At 33.9% G+C, this 27323-nt stretch overlaps 1 protein-coding gene across 12 annotated transcripts in view; it reads right to left on the minus strand.

Moving 5' to 3' along the window:
* The window catches only part of FAM172A (family with sequence similarity 172 member A), a 428036-nt gene that overhangs the window by 215965 nt on the left and 184748 nt on the right, over positions 1–27323 (minus strand). For all 12 annotated transcript variants that reach the window (XM_057307516.1, XM_057307513.1, XM_057307511.1 and 9 more), the window contains one exon: positions 19941–20159. In XM_057307516.1, coding sequence (XP_057163499.1) covers positions 19941–20159 — 219 coding nt within the window. The remainder of the gene's footprint in view (positions 1–19940; positions 20160–27323) is intronic.

A 27323-nucleotide genomic window follows, 5' to 3' on the forward strand; every position in this document is an offset into this window, starting at 1 on the left:
CTAAAAATTATTTCTAAATTGACATTTTATAACTACTTATAAAATCTATCATCTATTTCAACTGCTTAAGAAATAAAATTAGGCACATATGCATTAGGCAATGACATTAAAAAGACTGACAGTGAGAGTGGAAATAGTTAAATAGATATATTATAAAGCCAAATAATTGCTATAAATGTATTTTTTGGCAGTTTGCAAATGTAAAAGAATTATTCTAGGAAAAGAAACACTGTAACGTAAAGAATTATAATCTCTATAATCTAACATTGTGGTAATGAAGACAGAAATGAGGGAAAGGGAGAGAGAGAGGAGAGAGAAGAGATTTTTGTTGGTAGGATGGCAGTATAACAGAGCTAAATTTCTAACCTTAAATTGGTGTGTGGGGAAGGAGGAGGATAGAAGAATAAAACAAGGACTATTACTATGTTAAGACACTGACAGATACTAAATGTACAATAAAATCTCAAAAATTACACTAAAATGGCATTGGCAAGTATGGACAGAGCTTTCAAAGGAATAGAACAATACCCAGGAAAAAAAGGGCAAGAACAAAAGAATTCAATCTACGTTAAAGGTGGCACTTCAAATCAGTGCGGAAGAACGAATTATTCTCAAAATGGAGTTAGGACAACTGATTATTTGGAAAAAATGTAAATGTGAACTATCCACATAATAACATAAAAACAAATTTCTAATAGAACACTTAAATATCATTGAAAAAAGGATGGTTTCTTGAATAAAAAGGGTCAGGATAATTAACACTGGATTCATATTCACTCCAAACAAAACAATCAATTTCAAATAGTATATGAACTTAAATGTGAAAGACAAAATTCTAAAGCATAGGAAAGAAAACACCCTTCTCCCTCTACCCACTTTCTTTAACTTTTACTGTCCTCTTTTAGCATTGACAACTTAAGATATATTTAGGTATCATCACTTCCTCTAGGAAACTTTCCCTGCAGCTTCCACTTTCAACCCCTAACTGGCTTATGTCCCATCTGTGTCCCCAACTCAAGTACTAATTGGAATACAGTGCATTCTTCTTATTAAATTTCTATGGGAAGGGTCATGTCTTATTGATCATATCCCAAGTGCCTAGTACAGTGCAGTTTAGATGAAGTGCTTAAAAACCTATTGGTTGAATTATTTTAAAAAAACCTGTTTAGCGAGCTAATAATGAATCATAAACTTATCATGGATAGTTGGTTAAGTTTGTTGTAGATTGGTTTTGGCAATGAAATGTAAGTTACACCAATCTGCTCAGAGACCATTTTTTTAGGGCTAATGCTATCTTTAGTTAAATACTTGATTTCTGCCTCTTTTGACTCTATACCCATATTCCCAATCAAATCTAGTCACATTTAAATCTATTTAATCCACTGTACACAGGGCAACTATAGATAGTACTATAAATAGTACTCAAATCACTGAATTTATAATGTAGTTATAAAATGTTTCTCATTTATAAAGAGGCACAGTCTTGATCATGTATATTCTATTTAGAGGTAACAGAGAACTTGGAACTAATGTGTGTTAGAACATTTGAATAAAGACAGGCTAACTAATCATGTCTTTGTCAATATTCTTAATCTTAAAACTAAATATTATAATTTATCACTTCTCCAAATTTAAAAATTTATCATATAATGAAATATATTCAATAGTGTTTATGCCAGAGCATATTTATAAATGGAAATCCATTCAAATGCTTCAAGTGTCGGAGTTACTATCTGCACATTTCCTATGAATAAATATATAAGTAATACCAGGTTTCAATGCAATGGTTCAGTTTGATGACTGAAAGAGTAACAGTATCATATCACAACAGTGTCAATAATAAGTTTCCCTGAAAGTCTTAACCAGCTTCACCTGGACAATCCTGGTAACACACCATAATTTGAATTTACTTCCTTATGCACTAAAGGAACCAGAGGCTCCAGTGTAAATCAAATGATAATTCTAGCACGGACCACCTTGCTAAACAGACTTTTACTCAAGCCCTCAGAATGCAGAGATGAACTAAATGTAAACCTTTCTTTTAAATAATTAGACGACCACTTTGGGCAGATCTCAGCAATCTTCTTAATTCTGAAAACTACTGAAAATTCCACTATATGCAATATATACGGTGGCAAGAGGGAGGCTGTGATTACTTGTGTGTTTGTGTATGCGTGTCTTAGTGTACATGTTTGTTTTTGCACTGATGCAAAGGATGAGGGAGGTGAAGAAAAGTTTTACAAAAGATGGGAAGTCAAGATCTAGTATTATTAAGTATAGGATAAGACTCTGTGAAGAATGCTCTAGAATCTGAACAGAATTTTGTAAAATGTCCAATAATGAGATACTTCTCCATAATACTTCATTTTAAGCGTTCAATTGACCATTATGAAAAGAGTATTTCATTCCAAATGTCTAAAAATGACAATTATAAGCTAACTAGGTAATCTTTCTGGCCTAATTTTGAGAATTATATTAATATATCAACTTAGGATATTTAATGTAATTGCCTGTTTTTTTTTCCCCAGAAATAAGGGCTGGAGACATGGGACCAGAATATCCACTTCCTACCTCCCCCCTCTGACCAGTGAGGTGGTCCCTTGGCACACAGGCCAAAGCTCTGGAGAAAGCAGTATCTTGGGCAGCTACTGAATGAAAGCCAGGCAGATCATCCTCATTATGTAGAGTAGGGCGAATCTGGGTGTGAAGCCAAAGGAAACCCGGCAAGGACAAAAATTCATCAGAATGTAGGTGAGAATAAAGTCTGGCACAACTGATTGGACTTGATGGGGTCCCTTCAGTGTCTTTTTTATAGGATTACTCTGGCTCCAGGAGTGTGCCCTGAACTGCACAGGGCAATAAGCCAGAAGGCTACTTAACAGAGAGAGGACCATGTTTAGACTTCTAAATATAGCAGTTTTTATGACCAACCTTTCAAAATTTTTGAAATATCTCAGGTTAACAGGCGACCATTTTGCTGCATACTTTTAGCTCAATGGTGGCTATTGTTATCAAACTATTAACAAAATTTAATACCATTTAAAGGAAATGTGATACATTCCTTGTTATTTAAATACATTTTAAAATATTTTAAAATATATCTTTAAAATATTTTAATATTTTCAGTGTTTGTTTTTTTATAGTTTTAAAAGAAATATTTTCTCTAATCTGGTCACTAAGGCCAAGAACTCATTTTATAGGCCAAACTCATTTTATGAGTTTCCCTATAATGTCAGTTTGCCATACTTGTCAAAAAAATTATCACTCACTTCTTCATTTAACTAATATTTGGGTACCCACCATGTGCCAGACACAGTGTATCTGTATGAAGGCGAAAAAGACACAGTGAACATCTAATTAAGTACAAGACACGAAAACATTAGAAAATAATTCCCAATTCAGTGAAAAGTGGGCTAACTAAAGATAAAATGTGATACATATACAAAGAACTTAGCATAGAAAGGTCTCAAAACAGTACCATTACAATGAACTGTTGATAAGACAATCCCCACCCCAGTAGAAGACAGTCCAAGTGAAACAATACCTTTCAGGCTATAGATTCATCACCCAATATTTACTCAGTGCCCACTTTGTGCCAGGTACTGTGCTAAACGCTTGGGGCATATCAATGACAAAACAAAGATACCAGCCCACCGGGAGCTTACAATCTAACAGAAAGACAGGCAATAAACAATACTAAATGGATAGGTAAATTACATGATAGGTTAGAAGGGAATGACTGTTAAAAAAAAGTAGAGCTAGGTAAAGGGAATGGGAAATGGGTAGGCTGTAATTTTAACTAGCTTAGTGGAGGTACACCTCCATTGAGATGATAATGGAGAAAACACTAGAAGGATCTCAGCAAGTTAGCCCTGCATATATTTGGGGGCAGAACACCACAGACAGAGGGAACAGTCACTGCAAAGACTGAAAGGCAGGGGTATGCCTGACATGTTCCAAGAATAGCGGGAGACCAGAGGGGATAGAAAGGAATAAGTGAAGAAGAGAGGGGCAGGAAATGGTATCGGAGAGGTAAAAATAGGGCAGTTCTCTTATGGCCATTGTCTAAGTAAAGTCAAATCTCAAAGCCAAGTCATTTAGTCCATTTACCCATCCAACAAGTTTTGAATATTATGTATATTCAAGGCAACCTGTTAGGTGCCACAGGATAGAAAGAGATGATTAACTCAGAATCTTTATCCAAATGAAGCTTACGATATTTCCACAAGGGGATTAACTTACATTAAACTTTTTTAGTAAAAACTAAAGCCAGGGTCATGAGATGGGGAATGTAAAGAAGGCAGGCACGTGTAGAGGGAAGAGCAGAATTACTTTGAAATCAGAATGCAACCTCCTCAGAAACTCCTACTTAAATAGTCCAATAGTTAAGAGTAACTTGCAAAAGAACAGAAGCTACAAAGAATCCCATGAAGACTAATTTATTCATCATTTTAATCCATTTTGAAGAAAGTTGCTTGGTTAGATCTTTTGCCAAAAATAACTATTTAAATCCACATAAGAAGGAACTAACAAACATCAATAATATCATTAGCAATTAAGAAAATGTACACCAAAGTAGAAATAATGTCTTTTAAAAAAAACAACTATCATCAACTTCATATTATACTCCCTAAAGAATAAAGTACAAGTTAAAGAGTTTTATGATCTATAAAACTTCATTAAAAGCTTAGGTGTATTATTATTGACTTACATTATTTCTCCTAACCAGTGAATGAGTGTATCACAGATATAAAATGAATATATCATAGATTATTTGGTAGAGGAGGTAAAAGCAAAAGAAGGAAAAAATTGGTTAAGAGACATTAGATGGTTCTAAAAGTTTTGAAATGCTACTTATATGTTTAATTAGCTTCATTTGGGCTAGAAGTAAGGGCAAAATCATTTTAAACATCAAGAATAAATACCACTACATTACTGAAAATTGAAATACTGCAGTTTCCAGAATGTGTCAAAACACCTACCAAATTAATTTCTTTAAAGTGGCAAAATTTTTAAGTGGATTTTAATACTCAATGACACAAAAATCACATTATATAACATAATGTAAAAGATTTTATATAAGCAATATGCATAAAAATTGAGGTTCTCATTGCAATAAATTGCATTTAATAAAGAAAATGTATAAAGTAGTTCTTCAATTTTAAGATTCAATGTGGTCTACTACTGAATCTCTAAGTATCTGACTTTTATTATTAATGCTTTATTAATAACTATGAAAGATACAATTTCCCTTTCTTATATGCCTAGAATGCAACATACGAACTGCTTCAAAATCCTTACCACAAACTGCCTAATTATCAGAGTTGCTTAAGAATATTTTGGCCTCCCCACAAGATTGTGCCTGAGCTCCAGGAGAACAATGATTCTGGCTTTTCCATCTGCATATCTCACAAACAGCTATAACAAGCACAACATTTTGTAAATAGCGCTCAACTGCATTGAAATGCGAAGAGGTCCAATCAAAACTGTGCTACTCAAAAAAAAGAAATTTCTTCAGTTTCAAGATACATTTGGTATCTTGTTTTGTAATCCTGGCTAATTCTGTCTTGAGTAGAAATTACGTGTTTATTCTTCCCCCGTTTTTTATCTTGAATGTCTCTAGGGAGATAGTCTAAAATCATTGAAAGTAGACTAAAAGAATGCAACCTAAAACTGAGTTACTTTAGGTTATCTTGAAAATGCCTCAATAAATTTTAAAAGTAAAAGGCATTAGGAAAATGATTAGGACACTGAGGGGCTAACATCTCCATTTAATATAGTCATTTAGGGGCACCTGGGTGGCACAGTTGTTAAGCGTCTGCCTTCGGCTCAGGGTGTGATCCCAGCATTCTGGGATCGAGCCCCACATCGGGCTTCTCCACTAGGAGCCTGCGTCTTCCTCTCCCACTTCCCCTGCTTGTGTTCCCTCTCTCGCTGGCTGTCTCTCTCTGTCAAATAAATAAATAAAATCTTAAAAAAATATATATAGTCATTTAGTCATTACTTCCTAGATTTACCATCTAAGTTTACCATCTAGAGATGTACCTCTTTCTAGTAATATGACATCTAGTAATGGAAGAAATTCAAACGTGCTTTCCATGGGCTTTGGCAAACAAAAAGACAAAACTGATTATAATGTTGTGTAAGTAAATAAATAAACATTTACTCTGGGGTCACTAATTGCCAAATAGTGGGCAGGTGGTCTTTGTACAATTTATAGGGCCAAATATGGGGTAAAATGTAAGAAAAAGAACAAACCCTCCATATCATCTCTACTCGGGCTACCCGAAAAGGCCAGAGTCTACACACTGCACAACTGCAGGGGGTGCCAGATAAGAATTATGTTCCCTTAGAGTGTGCAATGAGGCAGCCTGTCTCATACCATATTTCATCCATCTAAAATACCATCAATTTTAAAAGGTAGCACTGTTTTATGTACCATTAACAGAAAAAAAGTCACCAAATAATCCATGATATGCCATTAATTTTTAAGATGCATCCCAAATTCAGAGATGTTAAAATGTGATAAAAGGTTTTAAAATCAATGAAAAAAGATGATAATCTGAGCAATCTTCAATTGACTGAGCTATATATGCACAAATAATAGCCTTTCTTTGATGGCATTATTATATATGCAGTCTGCACAAGAATTCTGAGGGAATTTTTTCACTCTCCTGTGTGAAATCGAAACAAAGAACATTAAGAGTGAATGAAGTACAGTTAACATCATAATTCATATATAATGCACTAAGATTTTCAAATTTATATTCTTCCTCTTTGATCTTAAAATCGCTTATGTTAGGAATACTGTTTTCAACTAACTTTTAGGTTTAAATCTCAATTACTTAATGACCAGTTATCTCCCTCCTCTAATAATCTACACACACACACACACACACACACACACCCTGTTCTTCTCCCCCAAACCCATCAGCTACTGAGACAAAGGCCAGAGAAGCCACTTGAAAATCAAAATGGAGGGGGAAAAATCTGGTTCTAATATAAAAATTTCAATAAGCAGAATGGTAAATAGAAAACCTAAATCCCAGTAACAGCTTTGTCACCAATAATAGTGTAATTCTGAGCAAATTTCTCTTAATCTCAGTTTCATCATCTACATCTAGAAATATATTAATTGGACTTGGTATGTCTCTGAAAAATGCCTGCCACCTTTCAGATACTACCGTTTGGCAACATATTCTGGTAAAAACCTTCTCCTATAAGTAATGTTCTTCCTAAATGTACTGTTCGTATAAAATAGTAAACAAATGTGGGCTGAATGAATTTATACATTCTTTTTAATATGGAAAAATATGCCTCACTGCCAAAAATTTAGAACAGCAGCACTACAAAAATGAATTCCTTTTCTCAATGACTAAAAAAGATTTTAGTTTTGACAGATTTACTTAACTTAGCAGTATAAAATTCTAATTCTAATTTTTATCTGATGGTTCAGCTCTTTAAAAAAACTATTAATCCATTATATAGCTCTGGAAATTACTGGTATTATTAATGCTCCAGTAGAAACATGAAACTTTGGCCCACAGTGTCTAAAAGACTTTTAAATAAAAAGTAGTGACTATTAAAAAAATGTCAAATTATCTTAGAATTATTAAATATAATAGTATCCTGAAATAGAGGCCCGTGATCTTTCTCTTTATCACCTCCTGGGGCAGAGATTTTTCTGAAATCTCAGGGAGAAATTTCAAACACCAACTTGGGCATTTGGTGAGCTATATTAAAGTTTTTGGGAAAACAAATTCAAGTATAAGAATCATTTTTAGGGCAAACAGAAATTAGGAAAAGTCTTGGTAGGTGACCACTTAGATCCATATTCAAAATTTTATCTTTGTTTTTATGGGGTCCCTAAATGAGCCACTAACTGCAACTTATGTTACTTTCAAGGAGAAAAACCAATGTTTTCTTCTAGTATTAAATTATGAAAATAATGCTAAGAATGAAATTAATATTATATGAGTATGAGATAAAATTGATACATAGAGATGTTAAGCAGCAATTTCATGCTCTGAGCAAGTAAATCTAAACATACAATTTCATAACATTTACAAATGCACATAAATAATTCAAATTGAAATGAGATGAGTCTATAATGTAAATATTCAAGTCATTCAGTAAACATGTTATATTGCCCTGCTATGTTACACATGAGAGATGCACACAGAAGTGCTTCCATCCACTGATAAAGCCATAATGTGCATACGTGAACACTGGGCTGGCTAAAACACCAAAGGAGTATGAGATGGAATAACAAGCTGACAGCTGAGAACAGGTACACTTACCTAAAGACAAGCTGAAATCAGGGTAGGGATTAAAAAAAAAAAAAGTTCGCTTGCATTACAAAGCACTCTTGAGACAATTACATAGGGTGATTTAGGGTTTTTTTTCTCATCCCCACCTGCAATAACTCCAAACTCCTTTGCCATCAAGCAACTCACACATCCTAGATGGATAGTTTGGGACACAGGGAAAAAAAAGTGTGAGGGTGTCTTACTGCAGAGAAGAGAATGTGGGCCCCAGATTTTATGCTCAATATATCTACTCATTACAACTCTCTAACAACAGTCTTTCAATAAACTATTGCGTTGTGGCGATTACTATTTGTTTTGCATCACAGCAATTGCCTTTCAATTTAGGAGAGATCCATTGATTCATTCACTTATGTGTATATATTTTATATAAACACAGAGAAATCTTAGAGAGCCACTTGTAAAAAATGTTCACTATTGACAGTGTAGTTTATTGGGAAAAACATAGGCTTTGCAGTCTGATAGTCGTGGGCTCTGACCTTAGTTTAGTTGCTCTTACTAGATATAGAACCATGAGTAAGTCTATGTATATCTGAGTCTCACTTTACATTATCTGTAAAGTCAAGGTAATACCTGAGACAGTTGTGAGGATTACACAAAGAAACAAACAACTATTTCTAACTAGACAAATGTACGCACAAGGGCCCAACCAGAAGGGTGGAGTACAGTTGAAGACAGAGGGTATTAAATTGCCCCTTTTCCCAAAAAATGGAGTGGAAGTTGTGAAAGTACAAGAAACACCATTCATGTTCAAAGCCCGATAGAGACATGGTCAATCCAACTGTATTTTAGATAGTTACTCTCAAATTTTACTTTAGATAAGAGACAAGAAGAACCCAATTTGGAGAACTAAGAAGAACATGGCTTCAGAAATGGAGGAAGTCATGGACAGATGCAACTTGGATTGTAAATTACAATAATTATAACTAACATTTGTTGAGTGAATACTATGTGTAAAACCCTGTACACATGTGCCAGAAACCAGCGCTCAGCTCTTAACCCCTTTAGAATCAGTCCACTGCAAAGTTAAGGTAAACATAAAGCAGAGAGACAGCACCAGTACAGAACTAGTGGACTATCGTAGTATATTAGACCTCAGCAGGGCTAAATATTTGAGCCCTCCTGGGAAGCAAGAGGCCATCCATTTTAGGGGAAAGAGGGATGATATGAAAATTGTAGTTGCTAAAACCCAAAATGGGCATATGATTCTCCAGGGCCTTCTATTGTTGGGGATGAGCAGTAGAAAAAGAAAAATTCTGGAGCACCTGGGTCGCTCAGTCACTTGAGCTTGAGCGTTTGACTCTTGATTTGGGCTCAAGTCATGATCTCAGGGTCATAAGATCGAGCCCCTCGTCAGGCTCCATGCTGGGTACGGAGCCGTTAAAATTTCTATGAAAAAGGAGGGAGGATAGAAAACAGGTGAAGCAGTCTACACAAAGTACTCTCTGAGTCCAGATAAGAGTTAAAATGATAGGCCCAAATGCCTTAATAAACCGGTCCTACCCTACTCTAGCTTCTCTATTCCAGCTTACATAGCTGCTCATTAACATATCAACTGAAAAACGGTTCTTAATTTTAATCTTATAAACCGCTTCCTTTGGTTGCCTGTATGTTCAACTCCATAAAAGAAAGGCAGACCAGTGGTTCTAGAAATGTGGTCTGCTAACCTCTGGAGGTTTCTGAGAGCTTTCAGGGGGTCCACACAATAATACTAAGACATTATGTGTCTTTTTCACTGTGTTGGCATTTGTCACAGAACAAAACTGCCCGTGACTTAGCACAGATCACCAGTGGTACTCAACTATTGTAGCAGTCATTGTGTTCTTCACTGCTACACACTGAAGGGGAAAACACACACACACACAAGTTCACCTAAACAATGCTGATGAAGCAGTAAAAATTACTTTTATTAAGTCTCAACCCCTGAGCATATGTGTGTTTAATATTCTGAGTGATGAACTGGGGTAACTGGATGATGAGAATTAAAGAGGGCACATAATATGATGAGAACTGGGTGATATTCAACTAATGAATCACCGAGCATTATATGAAAAACTAATCATGTACTAGATCTTGGCTAACTGAATTTAAATAAAAAAAGCACCTGCAAACTAAATCATGTTATGATGCTTATGTAGAGGAAAAGTAGTTGTGTAACTGAGTTGTGAGCTAAAGTAGCTGCTTTTTAAATAGGACACCATTTTTACTAATAAGACTGATAAACAAATGATGATTATTCACATTTGGGTCTTTGGAAGCCATTTTCTTGAAAATAAACAAAATAAGCCTGACAGTTCAAGAAAAACAACCGATGGTATTTGTTGCTAATGATAAAAATTGAGCTTTCTTGCTAAAATTAAAATTTTGGGAAACTTGTATCCTCCCTGATAAGTTTAATAGTTTTTCAATTCTTAAAATCTTTGCAGATGAGATTGATAGTAATATTAATTGACAGGATTTTTTGATACTACATAATAAAATACGTCAACATATGGAAGATATGCATAACTCAATGCAACATTATTTTCCAAATGACCAATACATGATGTTATGAAATAATTCATGAGTAAGAGATCCATTCGAAGTACAACAAAGACCAATGGATTTTCATGAAAATAGTACAAAATACTTAGTGATGCCTTTTAGATTCATACAGCAAGTAATCTTTAAGAAACTACTTCTTGGGGCGCCTGAGTGGCTCAGTCTGTTAAGCATCTGCCTTCGGCTCAGGCCATGATCCCAGGGTCCTGGGATTGAGTCCCATGTCCCTCCATCGGGCTCCTTGCTCACTGGGGAGCCTGCTTCTCCCTCTGACTACTCTGCCTACTGCTCCCACTGCTTGTGCGCTCTCTCTCTAATAAATAAATAAATAAAATCTTTAAAAAAAAAAGAAAAGAAACAACTACTTGTTGAGTGTTGGTGTAGCATCAAAGAAGAATATATACAATTATCTGAAAAAGCTATTAAAATTTGCTTCCTTTTTTTTTTTTTTTTAAAGATTTTATTTATTTATGTGACAGAGAGACAGCCAGCGAGAGAGGGAACACAAGCAGGGGGAGTGGGAGAGGAAGAAGCAGGCTCCCAGCCGAGGAGCCCGATGTGGAACTCGATCCCAGAACACCGGGATCACGCCCTGAGCCGAAGGCAGACGCTTAACGACTGCGCTACCCAGGCGCCCCTAAAATTTGCTTCCTTTTATAATTGAATATCTGTATGAGGCCAAATTTTCTTCATAAACGTCGACAAAAAACATATCAGAAGAGAGTGAATAAAGAAACAGAGGTGGAATTCGGCTGTCTATTAAGCCAGATATTAAGGAGATATTTTTTTTAAATGCCACACTTCTCACCATGTATTTTTGTTTGTCTTGAGAAATATAGTTATTTCTCATAAAAATATGTTATTTGTGTCATCATGTAATGGACTTATTGCTATTTTATTTTTAAAAATATTTAATTAATTAATTTATTTATTATGCTCGGTTAGCCAACATATAGTACATTTATTTTTTTTTGAGAGCGAACTCAAGAGAGAGCGCGAACACGAGCGGGGGTGGGAGGGAGGGCAGAGGGAGAGGGAGAAGCAGACTCCCTGCTGAGCGGGCAGCCCAGAGAGGGGTAGATCCCAGGACTCCAGGATCATGACCTAAGCTGAGGCAGACGCTTAACTGACTGACCCACCCAGGCGCCCTGGACTTACTGCTTTCTTAAAATACATATTAATTTATTATTATTTTTTAAAGATTTTATTTACTTATTTGAATGAGAGAGAGAGCGAACAAGTGGCAGGGGGCAGAGGGAGAAGCAGATTCCCCGTAGAGCAAGGAGCCCCACACGGGGCTCGATTCCAGGACCCTGGGATCATGACCTGAGCTGAAGACAGATGCTTAACTGACTAAGCCACCCAGGCACCCCTAAAATAAATATTTAAATTTTTTCTCAGATTTAATTCTTTTTGTGGTAAATATTAATTGGTGTAACTCACATAAACAGGAACAGCTTAGTGACCTTAATGATGTTTAAGCATGTAAAAGGATCCTGAGACCAAAAGTTTGAGAAACAGTGATTATAAACAAATTGGGAAAGACCTTATTTGGCCATAATTCTCCCTACACTTCCCAAAAGAAAGAGGGTAAGGAAGGAGGAGAAAGAAAACGGGATATACTGAAGAGTAGGTATCCCACTGGCTGTTTTCATACACATTAATTTACCTTATTTATTCCTTATAACAGCCTAATAGCTACAATTATCCTTATTTTACAGATGAAGAAACTGAAAGTGAGAGAGAGGTGACTTATTCAACGTCACAGCTTGTGAAAGAATTAAGATCATTATAGCGTAACTCTCTTCAATTCTGAAGTTCTTTTTCTTTCCACTACATCATATTTATAACAGAATTCCTCACGAAATTTGGCCAATAGCTAACCAAAACCAATACATGCAGAGCTCTGGTCTTTATTGTAATTTCTGTTCTAAATCTAAAGATCTAATTATTTTACTGATTTCAAATTCTTTTTTGGCTTGTTTTTACTGAATTCGAAGAATGCTTGGTATACTTAATACTGGTCGTTAAGTGGGTTTAAAGAACTAAGTACTAATTTTCTGGGTGTTAGCATGTATCAGTCATACATAGTATCACAGTTCTTTCAACCTTGTGCTAGTCCGTATCAAAGAGCAGATTTATATAGTGAAAGGTCTGTCTCTTCTGCTTTGTAGGTTCATGTAAGCAAGCATTTATTCAAATATTCATTCATCAAATATTTATTAAAATCTACTGTTTACTAGGCTTTGGCAGCATGAAACATGAAAATATAAAGATTGATTTCTGATTATTTAAAACAGCATCATGGCACTTTAAATGCTTTAAAATTAAATAATTTTGTAGCTACTTTCTCTGTAATCAGGTTTGATCAGTTTCCTTTTTAAATGAAAATCCTAAAATGAAGAAACTAAGGTATCGTTAGTGAACATTTAGTGACTATATTTTAATATTGCTTTACTGAGTTGCTAGAAAATGCAAGTGCTACTAATAATAATCTTTTTATTAGGGGCTAACTTTTGTCAGGTGGGATCCATTTCCCTTCTGGCTCCAGGTGGAGCCATTCAGCTAGAGTGACGTTCCCAATTTCTTTCACCATCCCTCACTCTTTCCCTCCCATAGGGGGAGTGACTTACTTGATTAGTGCATTTGGGGTAAGAAACAGAATGCTCCACTCAGCCCTTCTGGGCATCTTTCAAAGCTACTTGCAAAAAGGATGCATTCCAACTTGCTTTCTACCTTGTGAAAGGCAAAGTGGATGCTTGGAGGATAGATGAAAATGTGTTTTGGGGGAAATATATTAGGTAATCTAAATTTAGTAACAGATCTAAGCCACATTTTCCATTTGAACTATATCAATTAGTAAAGCTGATGTTTTGATCTCCTTTTGTCTGATTCCTTTGTCATGTTGTTCACTGGGTTCCAAACTCAGGAAGGTAAGATAGACGTATTATTTTTGGTACAAGGTAATGAAAGGTATAAAAGCTGGGGACCTCAAGAACTGGATACTTTCTTAGTTGATTATGAACTTGAGAGAAGACAGGAAATTATTTATTAGCCCTGAAGACCCAACATGGTGGGTCAGAAACCATGTTCACTTTACATATATTATTATCATTCCATTTTTTCAGACAAAAAAACTGAGACATAGGGAAGTTAACTTCTTTGGGGTCGCAGTATATTAAGTGGAAAAAGCAGGGATTCAAACTCAGGTCATTCAAATTCTGCACTTTTAATCTCATCTCCATACTACATCTTGGCAATGGGTATGATTCTGAATGTTATTCAGACACTAAAAACAGAAAATAAAAATAATTATTATCAAATTTGCCTTTAATGACTACCAGTTTTAAGTTCATTTTGGGAAAATGTAAATGTTTTGGAATGTAGAAAATGTTTAAAATATAAATTCTTATGTTGATTATTAAATTACTAGGTAAGCCTATTCTTTTTTCTTTCCAGTTATGTATTAAAAGATTTAGATCTAAGGGGGAAAAAGGAAGAAAGAAAAGATGCAGTGTGATGGCGGTACTCAGTTTCAGAGGAAAGCAAAATCCAGTATGAACAGCAGCAGCCCCTGGTGGTCTAAAGGGAAAAAATAGTGTATCTATAATTATGGGGGTAGAAATATGTTTTTAAAAAGAATATATGTACATATTTAGCCATTTGACTCAGTTCTCAACCCAACACATTAAAAAACAGATGCTTTAAAAAATGATCTGTTGGCAAGATGCTTGTTAAAATTTTATCAGCTGAAATATTAAAATTCATTATGAATTAATTAACACATTATATAAAAATAAAATGTTTTTGTTTCATCATTTTACAAAGTACTATAACCAGTGGTGATTAACACTGGGAATTTTGTGTGTCTTGCTATGTGTTGCTCAGAAAGAAACTAAATTTATAGGATTACCACTAAATTGATGACATTTTCTGTCTTCACTCTTGAATTCAGTTGGCAGATGTTTTCGAGAACAAAAAATTCCGTCTTATTACAAAACATATTAAGCAGGTTTTCCTGCCAGGCATGTCTGACATGATGTTTATTGCCTAGACCAAATCAATCCCCTTAATAAGCCATAATATATGCCAGAAAGTACATTATTTCGTACTTAAGGAAAGTTGCCACATGAAACAGTTAAGTACTTTGATCTCTCAAGCTCTGCTTCTAATGCATCAGAAATGTGCTACATAATCCAATAGTTAGTCATATCTATTTATACTCATTTAGTATGTTAAATAAAACTACACTTTGCTAATCTTAAAGTTTTAGGCCTAGATTCTACTTTATTTCTGCTTGTCTATAATAGATATTTACAAAATTTGAAAGGAGGTTTTGGCTTTTTAACAGATTCCAGAAAAAAGAAAATTCAAATACTTAAATATACCAGGAAAATAAAACAGTTCCAGAGAGTAAACATTCGTTGACTGTAATATAAGTAAATTAAATTTGGTTGCTAAAACACTGGATAGAAATGACTCCAGCGGCCTTAGCACAGAAGAGAACAGGTACAGAGAAGAAGATGGGATATTTATTAGCCTTCACCAATATTTTGAAGGTAACCCAAGTCAGAGCATCAAAAACATATTTTTTGAAAGAAAGCTTCAGTTTATCAGTTGGCTGTTTCTGAACAATTGCAAAAATTCACATAAATGCTGAAAAAATCCGTCAGAAAACTAGACACCAAATATCTTTCATGTTAAGGGATAAGATTTTTGATGGATGTCAACAAGCAATCAAGCCATAAATATTTGAGTATCTTCAATGTGTAATGCCAGGCTTTGCCAAGATTCTTATTCTGTAAATGTCTCCTCCACATTTGGATTTTTCCTTTTGTGGCCATGTAATTTCCTTCCCCCTTCCACTCGCAGCATTTTTTTTTTTCCAACCTTCTGGGTCTAATCTCTCTTCTTTACTTTCTATCACCACAGCCCACAATTAAGTCTCTTAGGGGAGAGATATTTAAGCAGTTCCAACTCAGTATTACATAGATCAGCATCAAGTCACTTTTGCCTATATTCCACCTACATACTGTAAAGTGCTTTTGAATGATCTTCCTTAGTCTGAATACTTGTCTTCTTATGCTCCAGTTTGATACCAGAATAATCCTCATTTCTATGCCGCAGGTCACATTATCTAGGTATCTCTAGACTACGGCCTAGTCTTTTTGCTTTGGTCTCCTTGCAGGGGATTGGATTCTAGTGAGTGGGTGTATTACCAGTTTCTGACTCCTCATTGTATGCTCTGTACTGTTGTAAAAATTAGCTCATTTCTGTTTATTCTTAAGGAATGACCAATAAAGCATGCTCAAAGACCTACAATATTATGGGGAGTGGAAAGGCATGAAAGATAAATATTAATAATATTACAAAACAAAAACATAAGAGATATCTCAGGGCAGCAAATGATAAATTCCATATAAGTTAACCAATCACAGTAACTTCCATGAGTCACAGTAAGGAGAGGTCACTGATTATGGTGCTACAAAAAGGTGAGATTTCAGCTGGGCACTACAGCATGGATAGAATTTGGATGAAGGGAAAGAACAGGAAGCAAAGTTACAAAAAGTACAAAGTGTGTACAGTATAGAACAAGTATAGCAGCCTGGCTCTACTCTTATGAGCAAGGGTGCAAAACAGAAATAGCAGTAAGTCATCATGAAATATTTCCATTTTCACCCATAAGTGTAGTACCCTGATGATACAGCTAAAAAAGAAAATAGGTTATCCCGCTTTTATATATTCAGATGAAAAGGTATAGATCTAGGTATTAAATTAATCTTGAGAAACTGACTTTTTATCATCCATTTTTTTAAACAAAGATTTTATTTATTTATTTGACACAGAGAGAGAGACAGCCAGAGAGAGAGGGAACACAAGCAGGGGGAGGGGAGAGGAAGAAGCGGGCTCCCGGCAGAGGAGCCTGATGTGGGGCTCGATCCCAGAACGCCGGGAACACGCCCTGAGCCGAAGGCAGACGCTTAACGACTGAGCCACCCAGGCACCCCTTTATCATCAATTTTTATACTGTTTTCTCAGCCACTGGACTGGGTAGGGGACCAACATTGTAATTTTTTGTTTGTTTTGATTGTTTGAAGGGATTTCCTCACTATCAAGTAGCATACTTTAATGATGCAGGACACATTAAAAAAAAACAAAAAACAACAGTAGTAGTTTGGGATTTTAGTCTTGGTTCCACCACCTTACTTACCAAATACAAATTCACTATGAAGATTCTGTTGTGAGCTCTGGGGCTATAACACTGAGCAAAACAGATGAAGTCCTTGCCCTCATGTAGCTTACATTAAGAGCTATGTGGCTTTGGGAAAACCACTAAGTTTTGACCCATAGTCTTCTCACGTAAAATTGGATCAATATTAGTGATCCTATTAAAAGAGAATATGTATGTATACACATACACATACATATAATGTAATATATTTATGTGCATTTATTATTTATGTAAATATGTGTTATATATAAATTGTTCATAGATATTTAATAGCATCTATCAAATAACTGATCAAAAATCTATTAATCATCAGATGTCATTTATCATATCGTGCTTTTATTATAATTGTTTTAATTTTCATATTTCATGTATATATTTTGTTTCCAATTGGTTAGAACAATGTGGTAAAGAGGAAAGGGAGAAAGAATCTACAATAATTAGAAATCCTGGTTTCAACACTTAGTTCCACCATTTACTAACTGTCTGATCCTAGACAAAAATGAGCCATCTATGCACCAGTTTCCTTACCTATAAAATAAGGATAAAACTATTTGATCCACTTACCTCATGGGATTGTTCCAAAGAGTAGATTATCAATTTCAAAATGTAAATAGTTAGGAAGTATATAAATTGATGGTAATTTATCCCCATCATATACCATGCTCTGTTGTCTGAAAATTACAAACACTTTTTGGAGACATGTATTGGAAATGAGAATACAAGAAGTCACTTCTCAAGTGGATCAAAATTACCCAAGAATTAAGGCACTTTACACAACATCAATCATTCTTCTCTTTCTCCACCACGGGATCACACCTTACTATCTAGAAGTATGTTTGAAGAGTACCAGCTTAACTCTGTATTTTGCAAGATTCTAGAAGACTTTAAGAGAAAGGGTATTTATTAGGGAGAAATGACATTCATAACTAAGACTATCAGGTATATAGTTGTATTATCTAAATGAGTCTGTTTTTGCTTTAAGTCCTTTCGATGGGAACTGAGACCGATGAGTGAAATGGGACAAGAAAGAAAGAAGCAAAAAGACATGATAAGGAAAGAAGCAGAAATGGTAGGAGTGTAAAAGAGATAACAGAATTGAAGAAAAAAGACGAAAGGAAGAGGGATCTTAAAAATGAAGCAAAATAAAAAGATTTTTCTCCCCTGATATAAGAAGAAAAATAGAGGCAGAGATAAATGAAACAGATTTGAAAGCAGAAAAAAGAAAATGCACACATACAAGAGAACAAAAGCAAAATATCCATGCAGTGGTGACAAGAGAAAGAGAAAATAGAAGAGAAGATATAAAACCTACAATACAGATGTCAGAAATAGATGCACAATCTGTATATATCATAGGCTAATAAAAGAAACTTTAAGAATAAAAATACATAAAATCACTTTTGCTTACATTTTACAAAACCAAGTGAATTTTCTTAATGTTTTGTATATTTCAAAAAAAAAACAAAAACAAAACAATTTACAATTTGTTTTTGAAATCTGGATATCAGAATTAATATTTTTTAAACTGTCCTAAGAATGATGGTTGACAGAGTAGATTCTATAATTAGAAAGCTTAGGACAACCAATAAAGAAGGTGACATCATGACCCTTATGCAGCAACAGGAACGAAAAACGGTAATATAACTACATTAGAACAAGCAAGCTACTTATTGATTCCAATCTAATCACTGTTTTTGTTTGTCAAAAAATATATTAAATAGCAAGATGCTTTTCAGAAATGTAAATACTGCAATCTGACCAACTTTTGCTTGAGTCACTGTATGGTGAGCTTTAGATATTCTTGGTCTGGATACCTTTCTTGGGTCTTGAGAATTTACACGCTGCTTTCATGCTGTTTAATTGCCCTAACTTACTTACTCAACAAACTGACAGATAGTTATGAATGTTTGGAGTGTAATTCCCAAAAGTAGAGGGATTATGCAACGAACTAGAATGAAGAAAATAACTTAGAAAGTTATGTATTCCCCTCAAAGATGGTATGAAATATTTTATTAGCAAGCTTTTAAAGGAAATGTAAAAATAGCTCAAACTTTATTAATTTGAAACTTTACTACTATCCTACAATATAAATTATAAAGTGTTAATTTGTCTACGTTTAAATGTTCTTAATTGCTCACTTTTAAAGAACATATCAATTTACTATTTTACTTACCCAGTAGCATTTTTGACATGCTTTACTATTAAATTCTATTTCTAGGACCCATAATAAGGGCTTTGAAAACTGCATAAATCTGTCTCATATATACAGTGCACAGTATGTATATCAAGCAGAATGTGTCAAAGTTCAAATAAAATTGTTTGTGCCCCCTACGAATTAGAACTCCTTGGGCAGCACTGCTATAACGATCCCATGCTGCTAGCATTACAAAGTGCAAAGGTTCACTGGATAAGAAAAGAGCAAAGGAGAGAGTTCGCTCATTACACTATCCCTAAACTATTCTAGTTTAAATATTTATTAAGATATTAATTACTCTTCCTCCCTCCATCTGCCTTCAGAAGTTAAGCTGAAACACCGTGGATGGATGGTTGCTTGTAGGAAAACAATGTATTAATACCATTACCACCCAAGATGAAGACTGATGTTCTGTATGGTGCATTATTAATCGTTTTTGAAACTTAAGTAAAATATCACACTGAAATAAGAATGACGTGTTTTGTAATTTTGAATAAAACAAAACATTTCATCCAAGTAACAACCATGGGATATGAATGGTTGAAAATTAAAGAATTAAGTTTCTCTTAAAAAAATAAAATATACGAAATAAAATACAAATAAAGTAAAAGAAATAATGAAGGAAAGTAATAATCTTATTACTTACTCTGATATATAACTGCATCATCTCTTTTTCTCTTTGGGGGTTACGATACTTTTCATAGAAATCACGTCGCTTCTTTGTTTCTTTAGAGACTTTATCTTTTCTTTCCCGCTTTTCTGCTGGTTCATCTGAACTATCAGAAGATGACTGTACATGTATCTTTGGCTTTTCTACTTCAATATAGTTTTCATTGGGATTCAGTACTATTACTCCATATCCTTCCTGTTTTGAAAGCAAAGAAGGCAGCATAATTTAATCTTAGAAATCATCTCAATTCATGAAAAAAATCTGTAAAATTTCATAGTAAGTGATTTAATATAGCTGCATATTTACTAAAGTACTTCTTTATAAAAGACTACAGTTCTACTTTTTACAACAAAAAGTTATTTAAAATTGTTTGCCTGTATTGTTTATATAGATTACTTGCAAGAATAAAAAGACAAAATTGTAACATAAAGATTACAAAGGTTGTATTTTTTTTAAAAAAGTACTTCAGATCTCTCAGAATCCCCCAAATAACTGAAATAAATTATCAAATAACAAGTACACTTTCAAACCACATTAATATTTAAATACCTATTTTGAGAATAGAGCCTCTTTTGAAGCTGAAGTTAAAATTTCACACCCTATTTTGTTGGATTTTCTTTCCTTTACAATTGCACTTTAATGAGCATTTTTTATTTGTTTGAATTCAATAAAGAATAAGCAATTAAGGAATAAAATGTGATCTAACATTCTACAGATTTACATATCTATAATATAAGAAACATATAATGTCTACCTGTGCACCTTGTATTTTTTCCACTCTCTTCTTTCAGGAGGCCACACAAATCATAAAACAAAATAATGTCCTACTATAATTCATGGTAGCAATTATTTAATCCTAAAATTTCTCTCGTTTTTAACCACCATAAAATTTCTCTTTACTGGGGACCAGTACCAGGAAACAAGTCCCAAAGTCTAAAATACAGCTTACTAAAGCTATTATACCTTCTCTAAAGTTTTAAAAATACAGTTACCTTTTTGACCTTCTAGCAAGGCAAACATTTCTATGGTTATAATTAGAAAAACTTTTGGTATTTATATTAAGTTATAACTGATGGAATAATCAAACCACGAGAAAATAGAGAAGAATAAACAATTTCCACTGACAAGCATGTGCAACATAAATTTGTGAAGCTATTAATAGCTTGTATTTTCTATTCACTTCTGTGCTGTGGGTGTCCCAATTTGGCCTTGTAAAATCCTGTAAGGTCATATTTTAAAAATGTATTATATTACAATAAAAACAGGTAAGAGCTATGGAAAATAAAGCTTGAAAGATCTCGTCCTTACTGAAAAAGAAAACTATGTACTTTTTCCAAAACTATAACTGTAGGACTACTTTAAGTTTAAAATTTGTTTTTTGCCAAACCAACCATAAGAAGACGATTTTAAAAAAAAGTGGTGGCAGTAATAATAGAGTAATATTAGCATTGACTCAATTACCTTATTTTTAAATATGCTACACTGCTGCATGTAGTTGGTTTTTTTAATGGTCGATTTCACAATCTACATAAAAACTTCATTGGGAGTTTTCAATTTTTCCCCCAGTTGATATTACTGTCTAAAACCATGATATGGTTTGCAGATTGTGAAATTCATTAAAGTTGTGATTTTAGTGATAGTACTGTTAATTAAGATATAGTTGTCTTGCACACATGAAAACTATATAATAACACATACCAAACTGATTAACAAAATACCACATATTCTTTAATACATGTTCAAATAGAACTTTTGAATACCTATTTTATGAGAAGTTATAAAATATTTTAAAAATTTAAACATTCTACATCAAAGCACAAGATAAAGCTTTTTTTTGTTTCTTTTTGGTATCTTAGCTGGTAAGTCAAAGTTTTACTAACAAAAGATATTTTATTTGGTCCTGCTTTATCCTAATCTGTACAGCTATTCAAAAGTCTTGTAATTCATTGTGATCACTGTCAGGTAGACAGATTGTCACTTAGTGATTTTCTACAGTTGGACACACTTGACTAGTTATTAAAATCACATTTGAGGAAGTTCCTACCCCTCTTCCTTGTGCCTCTTACAACTTTTCACGCCCTTCTCAAATTTCAGCTATAACTTCTCCTCCCACCAAAAGTAAGTTAAAGAACACTGTTGCACTCTGCTAAACAGGGTGAAATAGAGGCATTCATACACTGTCTCTGGTGTAAGGAACATAGTCAAAAAAGGTCACCATAGGCCAAAAAGAAAATTGCCTCCTTACTAGATTCTGTACCGTGAGTAAGTGGTCTCCTGTCATGTTTCTTCCCTGCCTTTTCTGAGTGAATTGAACTTTAACACACACACACACACACACACACACACACACACACACACACACACACACAGAGGCACATGCACACAGTCTCTCATAGTCACACATGAGTTAGAAGTAGCAAACCCAAAATAGGATCTTAGAATTCTTAGGATGAAAGTAGTGATATACTAAATTTTAATGATAATATGAAAAACATCAAACTCAATGTAACAAAGTAGGACTTCAATAAATTGATAGAACATGAGCATCGCCTTTGCATCGTGATTGAATTCCAAATAAAGGTAAACTAGACAAAATTTATAGTCATTAGAATTCTAAAACTTTTGCCCTAATTTTTAACTTAATCACTAGATACAGTATTTTCATACTATCATGTTTATTTGAGCAGAAGTTTTTACTTCAATTTTTAGAAATCATTGATTGAAAAATTACTGCACCTACTTGATTTTAAATGGTCTCTGAAATTTAATGTGTCCTATCTAAATAAGCATAAAAAACAGACACACATAAATCATCAAAGAAGTAGTATTTGTCTAAGTTATTGATTATGTAACTGAAAATTACATGACTCATTTGTCCAATTTTATAAAGACACAATGTCAATTTTTCACCGAGGCATCAACTGATGAAAAATGATTCTATTTTTAAATCACCACTATATAAATCAATTAAAGAATTTTTAGCATTTAGATTTCAACAATGAATGCTGCTCTTTAAACACCTGAGTTATTTAGAAAATATTTTATCATTTAGATATTTCATACTGCCAATTTAATTAATGGAATAACAATCAAGAAATATTCAGGAACATTTTCTGCAGAAATGAGAAGCTAATTTTAATAAATGTCTTTGTTACAAATTCAATTACCATTCTGTGAAAAACTTACATTTTTCAATTAAAATTTTCCTGATAAATTAATTAATGCAATATTCACAGAGACCATTAATAACCATTTTATAATGAGGAAGAGAAAACTGGAAAAACAAAATAAAGTTAACTATCCCACTTACAAGCTCTAACCACAGATAATGTTTCGCCTTTTCCTCCTTTTCTCTGTCACGTGTAAATATTGTCCAAAAATTCCTTTATATAATAAAGCTACAAAGATTTTTGCCATGTCAACATTAATACATGGGAACCAAGGTATCAAAGTAAATAGTCAAAGTAAAACAAGGCAGATAACCTAGCAAGAGCTAAATTTAGCCACTTTAAATGCATCTCTGTTCCCAATAACTCAATCAATACAAAAAGAAATAAATAAAAAGAGACCCTAGTTTGACCTTTAAAAATATGTATCCATAAAATTTTATAAAACTTTATAAAACCAGGCATCAGATATAATATAAAAGAACCGTGCATTGTCACTCTAATGAGTCCTCCATAACTAATGCTTACAAACCATTTTATATTGAATTATTCTTTTTATATTTAGTTATTCATGCTAAATTTCTCATCTGATGAAAAGGAGGTCATTTCAATCATACATGGAAACTTCTGTTATCTTTAACAAGACAAAATGATCAAACTGATTATCTAACATTCTACAACTAAATAAATACAACTTCTGGCATCCTGATTAATGATTTACCCAAATCAATTCCAATATGCAACATTTCAAGAGACAAAGTATATATAAAGTTGTTAATTAACTCTTATGTTTGAGTGCCCAGTCTAGTAGAAGATCAAGAAAGTGATCAAGAGGGTAATCTCTTTCATTTATCTCATTCCATTTTCTATCCTTTGTAGCTATAACTGTAGTTTCATTTTCAGAACGGTGTTTATAAGGTCTAAACCATAGAATCTTAATCAGAAACCCTCAAAATTTTATTGCTAGACACAGCAGTTTATTCAGCACAAGGGCTTGCTGTGATTTAAACAGAATGCACAGGCCTGCAGGCCTCCTTTACTTTGAAGTCTATAGATGCACTTACTAATAAATAATAGTTCATTTATCATTCAATCAACAAATGATGGCTTAGGTCAGAGGTCTAAAACAGATAGGTGATGCCAAACACAAAGAACCAAAGAGAAAACCTTGCTTAAGAAACTAAATCAGTATAGAAATGTACTTGTCAAGAAGATTCTACAAATAGACAAAAAGTTTCAATGTCTGACCAAAGCCAGAATGTATTTTGATCCTAATGAAATCTTGCTAAAACTGAAGATTTACCCAAGTTAATTTGCCTATTAATTACCAGTTACAAGGAAAATAGAAAATAGGAGAAAATTCTACCTCTTTTCAAATCTCTTGTGGTTAGCTAAATAAAAAATCAGGTGAAAGTATTCAGCTCTGCATATTAACCTGCCAATACTGCAAGCCACATGTGACCAAAGAGGTCAGGGGCCAGAGCAGAATCTCTGACCTATGGAACTGTCTGTTTTGGTCTTCAGGCAAAGCTCTGTAAAAGATCATTTTACACAGATTTATCAATCGTGTTTTCCAAGTTCAGAATTCTATTTGCATGGTTTGAAAGAAGAAAGGTGTTCATCCTCAAGGGAAATGAAACCCAAAACATTTTACCTATAAACTACATCTACCCATGGTTAAAATGGACAAACCACTGTCCATTCATCTTTTCTGAAAGATGTATGTTGTGTTTATTCCCATCTTTTTCACAACAAGGGTATGTCTATGTCACTGTTGCAACATTCTAGGTGCAACAGTGAGATGAGGTCATGACAACCAATCAGAAGTCACTAGTGAAGCGTTAAAGTAAACATAGCTGTTGGAGCTGCAGCTCTGCTTGAAAAATGCCCCCTCCATTATTTCAGCAATTTTCTCAAGACGTGACCTGGGACTGAAACGCCTAAAATGTCACTTGACTCCATTTTGTGCTTCCTCCCAATGTGCATTTAGGTAACAGCACCCTGCTAATATTTTGTAAAATGTTTGTCACAATCATGCTTTAACTTGTAGCTCCCTAAATTCTAATGTCGTGTTCCATGGTACAAAAATACCATAATACAGACCCACATAGGTTATTCCAGTAAGTTTCCAACTTCAAATAGCTCATCAAGTTAGTCAGTAAAAGAAAACATGCCACAAAAAGTTTTCAGAGGACCACCTGTTGTCTATTATTTTTACATAGCACTTACTCATAAATCATAACACAGGGTAATTAATCAAGCTGTCAAAGAGAAGGTCAAAGGTTATATGGTAGAGTCAGAAGGTCATGCATGGGCTGATAGAGGTCAGGGTCACACTGCATTCCTCATTATCAAGTTGGGATGAGAGACGGCCCAAGCAAACAAAAGTGAAAGCAGATGGAGAAGTGAGTGGATAAAAAAAAAAAAAAAAAAAAAGAAAGAAAGAAAGAAAGAAAGAAAGAAAGAAAGAAAATTTCACAAACAAAAAGAAAAGTGAAAGAAGACTGTCAGCTGCCTTCAAGTAGAGAATAGAAGAGAAAAGAAATACACTGAAATGTGCTCAAAGGAGCTCAAGAACATAAAGAAACTACAGTTTTATTAATTAAATAAGTTGAATATAACTTTTCTTGGCCATTTTATTAGTGCATACTAAGCAACATTAGAAAATATGTTTACCATCTCTACACCTTCTCCAGCTAGTGTGCTTTAAGATACATTAAGGTAAAGGCAAAGAGTTCCAAGGATAAAGTGTGATTACAAAAAAAACACCAAAAACCAAAAACCCACACACAAAAAACCCCACAACTTATAATACGACGTGTTTTTTTTTCCCTTTAATATTGTCTCTGCATTATAACATAGATGTGCAAATAGTTTTAGCCACAGGATAGATAATTTTTAAGTATGATACAAAGATATCCACAAATATAAACGCATCATAAAAGTCCTTTTGAATAACAAAACAGTTATAAAATATTCTATTATTATGCTGGCCTGAATCAGATGCAGAATACTGTGCAAAATTAGCTGTCACCCTTTGCTCAAAATCTTTGTTAATCTCATTTTGAATGTTTGCAGCTTTATCAACACATGCATCAATGTCAGCTCCTTGGTTACTGAACCGCTGTAGTTGGAAGAAGATATAATTAAAATGTTTTGGCACAGAAAAGGTGAAATTGTATCTTCCCTTGTTCCCTTAGGAGTCTGTAAAACATGAAGGATATATTGACAAACACACACCCTTGTCTCTGGTTCTGACATCCCAGGTCATCCAAGTGCTATTTATTTTAAAACATTCACTTTGCACTTATCTATATTATCGCCTGTTCTGTTTCTAACTTTTCCTATGTTTTAGAACATTGTGATGCTTAAACACCACAATTTTTTCTTCTGATCACCAATTTTTACTTATTAAAGCATTCCATAACTTTACAATAGCATCATAAAAAACATTTACCATTCATTATCACGGACATAAATATGATTTAATACTACAGCATTATGAAATCTTTTACATTCTTTGCTTTTCATTCTCATTAAAAAAAAAAACCCCACACAATACACCCACACATTTACACATTACAGTAAAAAGAAGTAACAAGTTACAACTGTTGCCTGTCTATGACAGATCAAAATCCCTAAGTGGATATAGGGAATCTTACAGACACACCTCCCTATTACATAGTCCCAAGCAGAGTTGGGCGGACAAATTTATCTTATGAAATTTACTGTTCTGCATGAAAGTTATGCCTTTATGTTTTAGAGGGAAAAATGAAAGTCCAATAGTCTCTTAGCTTCCTACTAAAATCCATTGTATAACTGTGTAAATATGTAGCTATAGATGATAGGCTCAAGGTCTTTCAAACATTATCACTTTGACCCAATCATTGCCATGCAAACATATGATTACGTTTTTAAATTACTCTTAAAACCTGCTTAAAAACTATAGTACATTAATCATTTTACCTTCAAATATGCCACCTTCCTCTTTCTTTTTTCCTCCAATTAAAATAGCACGTTTAAAATATTTTTGTTGTTTTTTTCAAGAATATATATGAGTGCTTTGCTTGTGGTTCTAAAGTCTACTTGCAAGCATGAGGACATAAAGAAGGATCCCAAGTATTCAATGAGTCAATAATTTGTTAAAAACTGATTTCATACAATGAATATTTAATAAGCAGCTACTATTAAC

This window comes from Ursus arctos, unplaced genomic scaffold (assembly GCF_023065955.2).
Source record: "Ursus arctos isolate Adak ecotype North America unplaced genomic scaffold, UrsArc2.0 scaffold_5, whole genome shotgun sequence".
NCBI classification, from domain to species: Eukaryota; Metazoa; Chordata; class Mammalia; order Carnivora; family Ursidae; genus Ursus; species Ursus arctos.